This window comes from Dasypus novemcinctus, chromosome 27 (genome assembly GCF_030445035.2).
Source record: "Dasypus novemcinctus isolate mDasNov1 chromosome 27, mDasNov1.1.hap2, whole genome shotgun sequence".
In the NCBI taxonomy this organism is placed as follows: Eukaryota; Metazoa; Chordata; class Mammalia; order Cingulata; family Dasypodidae; genus Dasypus; species Dasypus novemcinctus.
This window is the reverse complement of record NC_080699.1, coordinates 23,639,099-23,654,795: the sequence shown is the minus strand read 5'-3', so window position 1 is coordinate 23,654,795 and position 15,697 is coordinate 23,639,099. Positions and strand designations below refer to the sequence as shown.

At 53.7% G+C, this 15,697-nt stretch overlaps 1 protein-coding gene across 7 annotated transcripts in view; it reads right to left on the bottom strand.

Moving 5' to 3' along the window:
* Positions 1–15,697, bottom strand: part of CEP164 (centrosomal protein 164) — a 65,958-nt gene that overhangs the window by 28,627 nt on the left and 21,634 nt on the right. For 3 of the 7 annotated variants that reach the window (XM_012523090.4, XM_058289433.1, XM_058289436.1), the window contains exons 5-7: positions 10,736–10,891; positions 10,218–10,349; positions 9,776–9,853 (exon numbers count right to left, since the gene is read on the bottom strand). In XM_012523090.4, the coding sequence (XP_012378544.1) occupies positions 9,776–9,853; positions 10,218–10,349; positions 10,736–10,891 (366 nt within the window). Of the gene's footprint in view, positions 1–9,775; positions 9,854–10,217; positions 10,350–10,735; positions 10,892–13,793; positions 14,220–14,344; positions 15,461–15,697 lie in introns of all 7 variants that reach the window. The other 4 variants (XM_004452910.5, XM_012523087.4, XM_058289435.2 and 1 more) reach the window with 4 other exon arrangements.

The window sequence follows — 15,697 nt, the reverse complement described above, 5'->3', positions numbered from 1 at the left end:
CCGAACTCCCACGGCCCGGGCTCTGGTTCTGTTCCCCCATGGTTATCCAACACACAAGTGGCTTTTCAAACCCGAGTCCTGGCTCCACCCAGAGCTCCCGCATCAGAGTCTCTGCAGTGACTCTGCGGTTCCAGCCTGGCCCCAGGCCCCCGGTGGGCTTGGAAACCAGCGCACTGCACTCTACAACTCCTCCAGCACCGCCAGGCCCTTGAGTTGCTGTCTGTCTCCAGGGGACCGCTTCATTCCAGCCCCATAAGGCTGCAGACGCAGAAGCAAGGTTTAAGCAAGATGACGACAGAGGGTCACATGAGAGAAAGACACCGACGTCTAGACAGTCTTCTTGGGAAGCGGATTTGGCCCAACAGATAGAGCGTCCACCTACCACATGGGAGGGCCAGGGTTCAAACCCAGGGCCTCTGACCTGTGTGATAAGCTGGCCCACGTGCAGTGCTGATGCGCGCAAGGAGTGCCCTGCCACACAAGGGTGTCCCCGCGTAGGGGAGCCCCACGCGCAAAGAGTGTACCCTGTAAGGAGAGCCGCCCAGTGCGAAAAAAAAGCACAGCCTGCCCAGGAATGGCGCCATGCACACGGAGAGCTGACGCAGCAAGATGACACAACAAAAAGAAACATAGATTCTGGGTGCCGCTGACAAGAATACAAGCGGACACAGAAGACACACAGCAAATGGACACAGAGAGCAGACAACTGTGGGGGGGGGATTTTTTTTTTAAGTCTATTTTTCACTTTTAAAAGGCAGCAGGAGGGTGGCCTCCTCCAAGAACAACTGAGGACAGGCAGTGCTTTCTGAAAGCCGCCCGTCCAACTGCTCGGCAGGAGCCCTGGAGACAGCCCTGCAGGCCTGAGGAGCAGGATGAAGGAGGGGAGGACACGCCGAGGTGGAGGGAGCTTCAGAACACGATGCCCGATGCCCATCTACCCACGTGAAAGCAAAGAGGCAAGGAAGGGGCTTGCCAAGCAGGAGTGTCAGGCCACTGAGAAAGTCTTAGCCAGGCCGGCAGAGGGCCCCAAGCCAAGGTTACGCCTTAGAAGAGGCACGCCCGGGGCAGGACTGACCCTCCTGGCACCCCTGCTGCACTGGGAGGAAGCTTGGCCTTGGCACGCACACCCAGGCGGGTCCGAAGGTGCGGCAGCTGGAGGCTGCACCCCTTGCCAGGGTCCTTTGAAGGGAGAACTGAGCTATGCACCTCGAGAGCTGCCACCCCCTGCTTCCCACATACAGACATCACTTTAATGATGTGGGGAAACCCAAGACCACTTCCACTTAAATCCGTTTTTGAGTTGGCCAAAAGAGAAAAAGAAAATTGTCACTTGGCGATGCGGCTGGTGATCTCTCCTGGGCTCAGGCTGGGAAACCTTCCTCCCAAAAACTCATTGGAGCTGCCACTTGGGCTGCCATTCTGAACAACTTCAGATCTGGGATTCTTAAGACTTCCTGATTTCCTGCCCCAAAGACTCCATCAAGAAGATGCAAGGAGAATCCCTGAACACGCCACTTAACTGATGCGGTTTAAGTATCTGCTGAGCCCGAAGATGTGGCCACTTGCTGCAGGCCTGGCAGCCTACTGACAAGCCAGTCCAGCTTTCCAGGGATGGATGAGCAACAGCAAAGCTGAGCAGTTTTGGACTCAGGCTTCGAAGACTGTATAGGCTCAAACCCTGACTCCACGCTTACAGCTGGGGGACCTTAGGCAAATCATTTAACTTCTCTTTGCCTCAGTATCTTCAGCTAACATGTGGGGCTACAGTTGTACCTATCCCATAGGTTTGCTAGGAAGTTTAAACCAGTTAACACTAATTAAATGAGTTAAAGAGCTTATAACTGGGGAAGCGGACTTGGCCCAATGGATAGGGCGTCTGTCTACCACATGGGAGGTCCACGGTTCAAACCCCGGGCCTCCTTGACCCGTGTGCAGCTGGCCCACACGCAGTGCTGATGCGCGCAAGGAGTGCCCTGCCACGCAGGGGTGTCCCCCGCATACCGGAGCCCCACGCACAAGGAGTGCACCCCGTAAGGAGAGCCACCCTGCGCGAAAGAAAGTGCAGCCTGCCCAAGAATGGCGTCGCACACACGGAGAGTTGACGCAGCAAGATGACGCAACAAAAAGAAACACAGATTCCCGGTGCTACTGATAAGGATAGAAGCGGTCACAGAAGAACATACAGCGAATGGACACAGAGAGCAAACAACTTGGGCGGAGGGGAGGAAGGGAGAGAAATAAAGAATAAATCTTAAAAAAAAAAAAAAAGAGCTTATAACTGTGGCTGCCACATGCTAAGTGTTCCATAAATGTTAACTATCAGTATCTTTTGAGACCCACACGCTCGCTCACTGAGCACCTGCCGGGTGCCAAGCACTGCCTTGAGGACTGGCATATGAATGAGACACAGATTCTGCCCTCCAGGAATTCAGCTGAGCTTGGAGAAAAGCCTGGTGTGAGCCTCTACTGCCCCGAGCCAAGGGGCCCTGGACACGGTGGTGATGCTCTCACCAGCCGCAAGCCTGTCCCAGGGAGAAAAGCAGAGGGTGAACTAGAGAAGGGGCCGACCGTCCTGCTTAGGCAGACAGAGGAGGACGTCCTCCCTGCACCGTCCTCCCAACATCCCTAACCTCTGGCATGGAATAAACCTGCCATGACCACTGGCCTAAGAGGAGGGGACAAGATGGACCCCTCCTCTTCAAGAAAAGCCGCTTCGGGGGGAGGGCCTGCCTTCTCATCTCCAAGTTCCCAGCAGTTTACCAGCACTCGGGGAGAGCTCAAAACCAGATGCGGGCTCCCAGGGCTCCAAGGAGAAGGGGGGTGCTTCTGGGCCAGCCACATCCCCTCACTCGGCAAGGGGGACCAAACTGCACTGGCCAGGCTCACCCCCAGATTATAGAAAGGTTCCTCCGGCCCCACGAGGGCTGTCTGGCAAGAAACCTTAGATCCGGGATGGAGGAGGCGTCAGACCACATATTGTGCTTCCCGGGCTTCCAGATAAGTCACACCATGGCCCTTCTCCACCGAGACCCCGCCTGCTCCTCCCGGCCCGACACCCATCCTCTACTGCTCTGCAAAGAGCCATCATGCTGTTTTGCTACTTGGCCATGGACATGCTTAAAAGAACCCTACTCCCCACCCTGACAAGCTCACAGAGGTGCCCATGGCCCCACCTCTTCCAGGAAGCCTTCCTTGATTCCCTGGGCAGTTGACCTGAGATGAGCCCTACCCATTCTCTATCACAACAGCTGCTGTATTAAAATTGCTGATTTCCTTGTCTGTTTCCCTCACCAGAATAGCTCTAACTAATCAACCCCAGTGCCTAGTTTCTAGCACATAGTATTTACTAAATGCTTGTTGACTGACTTTTTTAAAAAACAAATATCCAGAGGTTACACTTATGCGCATCTCAGCAGGATCTCACTGACTGCCACAGTAAATATTGTCTCAAATAGCAGGGCTCCTGAGGGCTCTAGGGATATCCAGACACTACAGGCAAAGCAGACACCTCAGGAGTTTGGCACCCTGCCAATGGACCCCACTTTGGAATTTATGCTCTTCAGTATGACAGAGTTGGCCTCATTTACATTTTCCCTACACATGGCTCTTCTGCCCCTTGTATGAGAACCTATAGTAAGTACTAGACTTGATGGTGTATATCCAGGAGACTTAAATCTTTGGGCTGTCCATGTGCCAGTTGGGCCCTGAATCTCAACAAGCTTGTAACACCTACTCTCCAGTTCACTGGACTCACCCAGGACAACTAACAAGGGGATGATGATGGACAACACACATCCCAAGGAAGAGAGAGAGAGTCGGTAACTGCAAGCAAGACAGTGCCATCCATCTGCCCCATGGAATTTAAGGTCCCTCTCAATTAGAGGCAGAGTGGGCCTCACCATCCCAGAATCCTCAGGATTGAGGAATGAACGATGGACTAGAGTGGACTTACTGGTATTCTACTATAGACTTATTGTTATTCCAGCAATGGAAGAACTTTCATCATTGATGTGGAGGCAGTGGACACTGGAGGTTCTCAGGGGAGGAAGAGGGAAAACAGGTGTAATATGAGGGCATCTTGGGGACATTGGAATTGTCCTGAATGACACTGCAATGATGGATACAGGTCATTATATATTTTGTCATAACTTACAAAATTGTGCAGGACGGAGTGTAAACTATAATGTAAACTATAATCTACACTTCGTGGCAATGCTCCAATCTATGTTCATCAATTTTAACAAATGTACCACAGTAATGAAGGATGTTAATATGGGAAACTGTGGGAGGGGTAGGGAGTGGGGCAAATGGGAATCCCCTGTATTTTTTAGGTAACATTTATGTAATCTAAAGCATTTTTAAAATTTTTAAGTATTTTTTAAAAAGCCAAACAAAAAACAAACAAACAAAAAATTAACCAGACAGTAAAACGAAACATGTTCACAAAAAATTAAAAAAATTTTTTTCAATAAATATGTTGTGCAAATGTAACAAGTTAAAGTTTTCCTTTCTACTCTACAAAATGGAGATGCAATGTTTATTTTACAAGGTTGTATAGGGATTGGACTATATTACATCTGTGAAAGTGTTTATTGAACAGCAAATGGCTAAGTTAACATTCAAGATGCTGGAAAAAAACCAGCTCTAGACAGAGGGCCAGAAGTGGTCAGAGATTCCCACTCTCATGCACGAGAGAATAAAGCCAGAGACAAGGATCTGAAGCCCATTCTACCCAATTCACAAGCTTAGATTCTCAAGATCCTCACATGGCAGGATGTATTCTATCCTGCGTGCCTAAATGTTAAAACACAGCTAATAGTAAATGAGCCTGCATTCTCTGTGCCCAAGCCAACTAGCAAAGAAAAGGCAGCCAGCCTGAATCTCAGCAGAGCTGCAGCCAACACCTACCCTCCAGTTCATCGGACTCGCCCAGAACAAATAACACAAGGATGATGATGGACAGCTCCCATCCCAAAAAACATAGAGTATCTACAATTGCAAGGAAGACAGTTTCATCCCTCTGCCCCATGGGGTCTAAGCCCCCTCTCACTGGGAAGCAAAGTAGACATCACCATCCCAAGACTGAGGAACAAACACACACAAGGGGCAAGTACAACTATGGACCAAAGTAGACATCTTATTATTCTAGCAATGGTAGAACTTGTAACATCAGTATAAAGACAGCGGCCACTAGAGGTTCTGAGGGGTGGGTGAGGGAGAAATAGGTCTAACATGAGGCATTTTGGGGACACTGGAATTGTTCTGCATGATATCGCAATGACAGATACAGGACACTTACATTTTGTCAAAACCTATAAAATTGTGCAGTTGAAAGTGTAATCCATAACATAAACTATAGTCCATGGTAGGTAGCAAACCTTCAATATGTGTCCAACAATTGTAATAAATGTACCACACTAATGAAAGATGTTGTTAATGGGGGAGAGTGTGGGAGGGGCAGGGGTATACGGGAATCCCCTATATTTTCGATGAAACTTTTATGTAATCTAAAACTTCTTTAAAAACAAAGAAAAAATAAAGAAAACTAAAAAAAAAGAAAAGGCAGCCAGAGGCCCATCTTGAGGGCTGGAAGGCAGAGGTGGACTGAACATTTGCTGTCGACATCCACAACAGGATCAAGGAGAGCCGAGCGTCCTGAAACCCATCTGACCCCACGCCCGTCTCCTTTCCCTTTACCACCCAGTCCCCAGCTCCCGCCCCGCACACGTCATGGGACCCAAGTCCTGAAGCCCTGGCAGGACACGCAGCCTGGGTGCCCGCGGCCCAGTCTCCCGCTGAGGGTCAGCGCGGTGTTTCACCCCAAGCTCTCCACTCATCCGTGCTCAACTCCCACTGTCTCCTCCTGTTACAGCCCCAGGTCCTTGAGTATTTCAAAGCAAATTTCTGCTGCTTTTTCAAAAAACACTTGGCCATCTGCATGGGGGGGAGATGTAAGAACCATCTCATGAATATTTAACATGCCCCTCCCAAAAGCATGAGGTCCCGAGGGCGGCAGCCCCCCTCCTCCTGCCCAGAGCACAGAGGCAGGGACCCCTGGAATCCATCCAGTATGGGAGGAGGGGTAGCGAGGGTCAGGGGGGCAGAACAACCACGTCCTGCATCGACCCTGTTCTGGGGGGCCGCCATCCAGCCAACCCTCGGCCAGCTTCTCTTCCTTCCCACTCGGTCGGGCTGGCTTCTTCGCGCTGCTCCCCGTTGTTAGCGCCTTCCAATCACACTGACATCATCGCCTGTGATTTCCAAGCCCGGGCTCCCTCCTCTCCTCTGATCCGCTGATGGGCTTCTCACCAGCGCCACGGACCCGCCTGTTCACCTGGCCTACCCTCCAGCCTCCCCACCTCCGCTCACGCCGGTCCACCTGCCTGCTCCCTTTTGATTCCGTAATGACTAGAAACGGGCTGAAGTCGGAAGGCCAGGCAGGGAGGGAGGAGCCAAGGCGAGGGAAGCTCCGCGCCATTCTACCGCCCTCTCATGGACTCACAGGCAAAGCAACTGTGAGCGAGACAGGGTGGAGCCAGTCCTGGAAAGAGCTGGCCCCCTAGGGCTGCCTGGGATGCGGGGCCAGGTGCTCGGCTCAGATGATCCAAAGACAACGGTACTCTGAGACAAAAGCCACTTCTAAAGGACAGGGCCCCAGGGGTGGCGGCGGCTCTGTTTGTCCTGAAACCCCCATTCACCCCCCCACAGGGAAAGCCTAGCTCCTGCGTGAGGTTAGAACAGTCATCCAACAGTCCATGTGGCAAAAAGAACTAAAGCTGCTGGGATGCTAGAGACGGGTGGGAGGTGTACTTGACGCCTCCCACTCCAGACATTTCCCCCTTCACACTGGGCTGCCTATTTATATGAAAGAGGCTATAAAAATGTTAAAAAGCTCCCACTTCCCCATCAGTACAGAATCATCAGAATGAAAACTTTTGGAAATCCAGGACACGTCAAAGAAGAAAAACCCTTTTTTTTTTACAATTATCATCCATTATGAATCAAAATTTAGCTTGCCCAAAGACAAAGAGCATCGTGATCAGTCCGCACGGGGACCTTCCATCAGCCAGCTGAGGGCAGGGAGCAGTTGCCCGCTCTACCCAGAACCCGGGAAGCCAGGGGAAGAAAGAATACAGTGCAAGGCGCCCACACACCCACCCTGCTCCCGCGTGGCTCAATGGCTCATTCACATATTCGCTCCCGCAACTATTCGTCAAAGCACGCTTCCTGTGTTCCAGGCACTGAGCTAGGTGCTAGACATATAGACGTGAAAATGGCAGAGACGCTCCCCTCGACTTGCTCAGTCTTATGGGAATTGTTCTCTTTCTCCAAAAGCAAAGAAGTGCCCCTGGCATGCCTATGCCTGGTGCTGTTCTAGGCTCAAAGCCTCAGCACCTCCTTCAACTCCATCCATATGAAAGGTCTTCATGATGGACGAGAAGGAAGAAAAGGTGTTATTTCAGGATACCAAACAGACCGAAGGCTGTGGGTTTAACTCAACCAGACCAGGCCCCACTCAGAAAGCACAGTTTCAAAGCAGATGAAGATCAAGTTGATAAAAAATGAGCCAAGCAGAAAAGAAGGGTCGCATTAGGCAGGAAATATTAAAGTCATGCACACACACACAAAAGATCACGACACACCTGATTGGTCAGAGCCAAAACTGTGGCCAATCTGAGGTCACATACAAAGCCTACCCACAAAAAGGGAGCTGCCCAATGGCCGGACCTGGATCGGCCTGGTAGACCCACTGACTTCTCGGGTCTCAGGGACCACCAGGGTCTGTCAGCCAGCATCTGCGACCTCAGCTGCCTGGAGACGTTAAGGTGGTTCTCAAGGTGAGGCGAGGACCAAGAAGCAAGAGTCAGAAATAATAAGAACGAAATGATAAGGGATAGTAAGGAAACGCTCTTGTTCAACTGATCAGTTCTGTGGTCATTCTAATAAAATCTAAGTGATGGACTTTTGGGTCTTTAATGTATTTAAAAGAATTTGATATATTAGACTCGTGAAAAGTTTAACTGATTACGCTTGCAATCAATATTTACATGTTTGGGAAAGTCTAACCTGTTGACCTCATGCTTTGCCAGTTATATAAATACATGGAAAATATTTACAGAAATGTTAATTGTTTAAAAATTAAGAAACTGGATACTAGACAAAGTACATATTGTACAGAATGTTCCTTTCTAAGAGCAAAAACACACTGGTGGTTTTTAGGTATTAGGATGACATGATGAGTTTGGGGTTTTGTTGGTTTGTTTTTTATCAAAAGCGTTCTGGGGAAGCAGATGTGGTTCGAGCAGCTGGGCTCTGGCCTGCCACATGGGAAATCCCGAGCTCGGTTCCCAGAGGCTCCTAAAGAAGACGAGCAAGACAGCGAGCTGACGTGACGGGCTGGCACGGGGACCTGGAGCAACAAGATGACACAGTGAAATGATGCAGCCAAGAGACACAGCGAGGGAACACAACGAGAGACACAACAAAACAGGGAGCAGAAGTGGCTGGAGCCGACGTGACGGGATGGCATGGGGACCTGGAGCAACAAGATGACACAGTGAAATGATGCAGCCAAGAGACACAGCGAGGGAACACAACGAGAGACACAACAAAACAGGGAGCAGAAGTGGCTGGAGCGATGAGGCACCGCCCTCCCACATGGGAGACCCCAGGTTTGGTTTCCAGTGCCTCCTAAAAAGAAGACAAGCAGACAGTGAGTGCAAACAATGAGGGGGGAAGAGATAAATAAATCTTTTTAAAAAAGCATTCTGGTAGCAATGGAGGACAGACTGGGGGAAAGAGATGAGAAGCACAGGACTACCTAGAGGGTACCAGAAGCTATCCCTACCGACGGTTTGGGTTTTCCGGGCTTTGTGCCTTGGCTCAAGCTGTCTGCTTGCCTGAAATATCCCCTTTCCGCTCCCGTGTCTAAAACCCAGGTTAAATGCCTTCTCCACCTAATTTTCCCTGATCTCTAGTCAAGCAATTCCTCTCTCCTCAGGACTCCCTCAAACACTGTACCTGTGCTGTCACTCTTTACACACACTGCTCTGCGTACAGCTTCCTAAACATTCCTTTATTCAGCAGGAGGACAGCCCAGGCTGTACCGCTTCGGTAGCTCCCCTAAGGCCTAGCGCAGTGCCCTTGTACAAAACCTGCCTCCAGCGGACGTTAGAAATCCGAACGGGGTTACACCTCTGTCCAAAACCCTTGATGGCTCCCGGTGCCCATGTGAGTAACCCAAACTTGTCGGCCTGTCCCCCAAAGTCCCCCACAATCCAGCCCACCCTAACTCCTCGGTCTCATCTCCCACAGGTGCGCTGGACTCCAGCAGGGGGAACACTTCTCCTCCCCACCAAACTCACCCTGCCCCTCCTGCCCCTGCCTGTGCCCCTGCCTGTGCCCCTGCCTGTGCTCCCTGCATTGGCACTTCTCCCTCACCACGCACCGCGGCTTGTCCGGTCCTGCCCACCGCCCATCCTGGCTCATCTCAGATGTCAGCTCCTCAATAAAGCCTTCCCTGGTTGTCCCAGGCACCCTACTGTGCCCTCCTCACAGCCTCAGCGCAGTCCACCCTGTGTTCTGGTCACTCAAGCCTATCTTCTATGACATTGTAAGATCTTAGAAGGCAGTAGTCATATCTCATTTATGACTGCATGACCATCTGGACAGGACTGTGATAAAATGGCTCTTTTCCCAAATATGCATCTCAAGGAGAAAGGAAAGAGGGACACGGCAGCCTGGGCGCTTCCCTGCAGGGGCTCCGGGCTCTTACCTCATACTCAAAGTCACCCCCCAAGGCCCCAACGTCCAGGTGCAGATTCTTAAGAAGCTCACTTGAACTGCGGAGACTCTGGAAAGGAAAAGAATTATGAGTGGGAAGTCTGAGGAAACTGGTCAGCCCGGGGCGAGGGAGGGGCACACAGAGAGTAAAGTGGGGGGCTGCTGAGCTGGCAGGCAGTGCCCAGATAAGGCTTCCGAGGACTCTGGGGCAGGACCCTCCAGCACAGCCTCTCCCAACAGCCCTTCATCCAGTGTGCACAAGGCCTTGTGCCAAGCAATCAGCCAAGAATCTCCTTGCAGGTTATGCTTCCTGGGTCGCATGGAGGAACCACAGACTGGGTCAAGAAATGAAGCTGTGGGCTGGACAGTCATTTTCACTTATTTTCAAAACGGCATCAAGGGTTTCCAGGCCAGGGCGAGGACGTCGTCATCACCTGGTTGTCGCTCTCCTCATCTTCCTCGTTGGTCTCCTCCCCTAAAGCCAAGAGGTTGAAAGCATTCTTGTCCTCGTGGATGGAGCCCAAGAGTCCCTTTGTAAAGGCGGAAGTCTTGAGACCCTGTGAAGGCTCCAAAACAGGGAAAGTCAGGGGGGCTCAGAAGGAAGACCTTGACGACAACTCTTGGGCTCCTCCACCCTCTCTCTACTCAGTTATCTCCCAGAAAAAGTCCCCCATGTTCATGAAGCTGATTCTGGCCACTCCAGCTCACACTGAGGCTTCTCTTCCCCAGCTCCTGGTGCCTGGCTGCAAGGCGGGGGGGGGGGATGGAGCGCTGTTGGCTCCACGACACAGGTCCACTCTGCTCAGCGTCCGGGGTCAGCCTCATGCGGAGAGCACTCGCCTTCCCCACTAGACGGGGGACACTGAGGACGCAGCCTGTGCTCTCTGTTGCTCATCTATGGCCGCAGTTCCCGGCAGTAACTAAATCCACTGGACAGAGAGAAAGGACTTACCAGCATGAGTTCTCCAAGCTGGCTGGACTCCGCGGAGCTCCCCAGGCTCACGCTCTGCGACCCACGAAGAGCAGAAGGCGGGGCGTTCAGGAGGCCTCGCAACGGAGCCAGGCCCCCAAGGGGAACGTGGACCGGGGCTAACGAGGAACCCAGGGCCTGGGCAACAGAAAACACCTCGTTACACACCCCAGACCACGTGGCTCGGAGAGTGCTGGAGACAGACACAGAAATAAAGCGTCTAAATCCTGCCCGCCCACATTTAAACCACCTCCGCGCTGAGGCTGCTAATGAAACACAACATCCAGAAATTACCACTGTGTCAACCGTGTTTCCTGATTGCCCTAACACTGCTGCTACCTCACGGTGGACAGTTCTTTTACATCCAGCAGATGCTGCACAGGCTCCTGCTCTCTTGGCAGACGTAGGGGAAGGACGGGGAAGGGACGAGCAGATGTAAAACCCACATCTACCCCAATGAAAAGTCTCAGTAGGTAAGGTTTAAAATTGATGAATCAGGAAAAAGCAGCAGGAGCATATTATTTAGAAAGAGGGGTGTAAACACCAGAAAAAAAGAGCTGTCTCTGGGGAGAAGCAAGCACACCAGAGAACTGCTGGATATTGGTCCATGCCTTTTAGTACCATCTGACTTTTTTTTTTGAGGTGCCAGGGGCTGGGGAATGAAGCTGGGACCTCGTATGTGGGAAGCCGATGCTCAACCCCTGCGCCACATCAGCATCCCTGAGCTGGTTTTATCATCTGTTTTGCTTGTTTGTTTCTGTTTTTTCAGGAGGCACCGGGAACCGAACCCAGGACCTCCCAAGTGGAGGGCAGGCACTCAACTGCATCTGCTTCCTTTCTGACTTTTTTAACCACAGGCATGCATTCCTTTAATAAAAATAACTATTGATTATATTAAATATACCCATAAGCAACAAAATAGGAATGTTCTCCCCCTCTCCACTGGTGAGGAGGAAGGAGAAAGCTGACAGAGCCTGGCCACGGGGCAGCAGGGGCACTGACCAGGTCCCTTCTCTCCCCATCCTGAGGAGACACACGTGAAGGTTGCATGCCAGTGAGGCCTGGGGGAAGGACCCAGGCTGGAGGCAGGACTTGTGAGACCGCAGGCTACTCCCAGACTCTTGGACTCCTCAGTTTACTCATCCGCAGAATAGAGTGAGGGCCTTGCCACTGGAGAGAGCTGCTGAGCTCACATGCGATGAAGACGAGGGGGCCTTGTGAGCGGTCCAGACTGCCCCAGTGTTAGAGCTGGGACTCAAGTAGGGAGTCACATTAAGAGGATCTGCGCCTCTGAGAAGTGGAGGCAGGGAGAGCAGCCAGGGGCAATTCAGAAAGAGCTCTTCTAAAGCCTTTCTTCACACTTAAAAGGCAGGAAACAAGACAAAGACTCCATTCCTCTCTAAGCCCTCAGGGACTGAAGAGGGCCAGGAGAGCCCAGACAAATCCGGCTGAGGAAGTTCAGGTTCAGTCTCCCCCACCCAGCCTCACCGAGGCTGCGGAGCCCTGGCAGGCGGGTTCCACCCAGAACCCGTTTCTTCGTGGAGAGGATACAGACACTCCCCTGACAGGGGACCTGAGGGCCGCTCCCAGAGCCGAGAGGGCCCCTGTCACCTGGTCTGCTGTGGAGTACGGTGGGCAGGGAGGAAAGGAGCTGGCGGTGGCGTTGGCCAATATTACCCGAGCACCAGGCCCCGGGCCGAGCGCCTGACGAGCCACGCCTCGCTTACTCTCAGGCGGGCATGAGGCAGGCTCTCCCCCATCCAGTCCCACAAGTCACAGAGACCAGCAGGGTCAAGGACCACAGGGCCAGCGCTTCGGGAGCGGCGGCCATGAACCCAAGTCTCTCCCGGAGCCAGCATTTTCTACCGCCTCCTGGTCGTGGAGGAAGAGAGAGCCCAGGAAAGCTTCTCCGAGGTGAACTGTGAGCAGACCAGGCCGGGTCCTCCTGGCTTCAGCCCTTCCAACCAGCAAGCAAAATTCTTCCCACATTGTACTTACAGGAAATTACAGCCTCCTAACATGGCTAATTTGCTACCGTGCTGGGGGGTTGAGGGAGGGAGACAGGCACGCTGAGGCCTTTGTTCTGCCGGGCCTTTACCAAATCAGTGGTTAGCAGGGAAATTATACATTCCCGGCTCCTGGCTGATCATCTTCCATAGATGGCCATTAACTCTGAGGATGGGGCGATGCGTGGCAGTGTTCTTCCGAGCAGATAAACTCGCCGCCATTGGGCTAATTAAAACTTTCAGGATAATCCGCAGCTTATCTGATATGTATAGTGCTACAGCAGTTATTAGAGCTAACGGAGAGCCGGGGCACGCCAGCAATTAGGGACCAGAGGTGCCAGCTGGGTGAAGCCATAGCTGGGCAGCAGCACAAGAAGAGCCCCGAGAGTCAGGCTGATCCTTCCCCCTGGTCTCTAACCCGACTTCATTTCTTCTCCGTGAAGAATACGGTGTTTGACTCTTGCAAGGAACAGTCGCGAGGACAGGGCAAGCCCAGCCCCCGGGTGAATCCCAGTGGGGGAGGGAGTGAGGCCACAGAGTGCACCAGCCCGAGAAGGGTTCTTCACGTGGTCTTCTGGGCACACCAGAAGCTGGGAGCAGAAGCAGCCCCGTGGATGGCAGAGCAAGATCTGGGCTTCAGCCCCCACGAGGGGCGACGTTTGGCTTGGAGTAGGGTGCCTGGGTGGAAGGATCTCTCTCTCTAATCAAGTGACAGAAAAGGTTTCCCAAATCCCAGGAAGGCACCAGGATGGGTACCATCTGGCTCCCCCTCGCACGGCACCATCTTCAAAGCCTAAGTGAGCTGCCTGTGAATCACAGTTAGCTGGAGGGAGGTCAGGTCAGAGATCCTCAGCCCCTCCCTTGCAGGAGCAACGTCATCTCCCCACAACCTGGCCGTGCTGGGGAGCTACAGGATCGATATTTGCCCAGGGAGGAAGAAAAACAGGCAAGCCGCCCTGATGGTGGCAGCGCCACCTGAGCTGCCTCCTCTAAGCTCCCAGAGGCCTCGGGGCCTCGTGCTCTGGGAAGCCTACCTGGTGGAGGAGCGGCCGCTTGCCTGGCTCTGCAGTAAGCTCTCTGTCGGAGCTCAGCGCCACCGGCCCCTGCCCGAGGGGGCTGCTGCCTGGCTGGAGATGGGCTTGTCGAGAGGCCTCCTGGCCAGCAGGGCCGAGGGCCCCCTCCTGCAGCCGCTGCAGTCGCTCGGGCTCCCACATCAGAAACCTCAGGTCTCTCTCTGTGGTTCCGACGGCCTCGTGCTCACCCTCACTAGAGCACCTGGAGGGCTCAGCCGCCAGGTCGCAGACGACGCTGGCAATGGCCCTGCCCGGCTCTTGCCGCGTGCTCAAGGGCAGCCCCAGGCCCTCCAGCCGCGTGGAGATCTTGACCATGTGCAGGATGTGCTGGTAGAACCTCTGATCCTCAGAGTAGTCCTCGCTCTCGGACTGCTCCTCGGCAGAACTCTGGATGTGGGATAAGCGGGGCGCTAGGAACGGGGGGAGGGTGGAGCTCTGGGTCCAGGATCCGAACGACCCACTCCCGGCTGGGAGCCCCGGGAGCCCTGCAGGTCCCAGGGGCGGCTGCTCACCTCACCCAGGACCTGAGAGCCCAGGTGTGAAGCCAGGCTGCCACTGCCATTGCCACCGCTCTCCAGGTGGGGCCCAGATGCACTAGGCTTCCGCCCTGCTTCGGGGGGCTCTGAAGACCCTGGCGGTTGTCTCTTCTCACTGGGAGGAGAGACCCCAGGGGCACTCCCTGCAGGGGTGTTCTGAACGGGCGCTAATGCCAGGGTGTCAGGGGGCAGCAGGAAGAGTCCCCGAGGCGTGGCTTCAGCTGAGGCTGCGGGAGCCTCGGGGTCACTGGGCTCTGTTTCCTGGCTGCTTCCTGGGGTGTCCTTGTTGACAAGCTCGGAGACCTGCCCCAGCCACAGCGCAGGGGGCTCTTGCCTCCTCCTCCCCTTGCCCGCGCTCCCACCTTCCCCAGGAACTCCCTGCCAGCTCCGGTCTCCAAGTGGGCTGCTGTCTAACAAGAACAGCTTGCTCTTCCTGCCAGGCAGGATGTGGTCAGAAGAGCAAGGGGACGGGGTGGGCTCCTCCCCAAGGGACGGCGAGGAGCTGGGGCTCTGGCCCTTGTCCCCGTCAGGGCCCGTGGAGCTCGGCTTGGCTGTGTCGTGGCTCTGCTGCTCTCCTTTCGGCTGCGGGCCCTGGGTGGCTTCAGAGGGCTTGGGGTGGACGGAGGCCTGGCTCCTGCTTCCCAATCCATCCTGCCCGGGCTGCAGAGGCCTGGAGGTCTCAGGCTTCTGCTGCCTGGTCCTCACTCCCGGCTCTTCTATTTCAGGGTCTGAAAATGCCAGGGGGCTTTTCTCGGATGGCTTCTGGGGTTTCTCCAGACCCTGCTGATCACCCAGTTCTGTCCTGCATTGGGCTGGGACCCTCCCTAAGATTTTCTCCACGTTGGCAAAGATCTGATGGGCTCGGGAGGCTTGGCCTTTGGACAGCGGCTGCAGCTTGCTGGGCAGGGCGCTCGGGAGAGGCCAGGGGGTGTCGCTTGGCACACATGAGCTCTTCCATTTCTTAGCGAAGCCCTCGCTCCTAGCCTGCATCTCTTGGTCTAGGTCCAGAGCAGCAAGCCCAGGTGCTGGGAGAGGGGACGGGCCACGGAGAAAGGAGGAAGAAGGCAGAAGCCCCTGCTCAGGCCGTGTGTCCTAGATGGGCATAGAAACATGCAGAGAAAACCAAGACGGCACGTCTGATTTAGACTTGCCACCTCGGCCTTTGGCAAACCCCTGGCAGAAACCCACCCTCCATTTGAAGTAAAACACACACCAAAGAAGGAAGAAAAGCTACAAACGCTCAAGGGATAAAACTGTGTTATCTTCTGGGCCCCAGTTTCCTCCTCCATAAAGAAGAGGCTGGACCTAGATCAGAGGCTTGTAAACCTT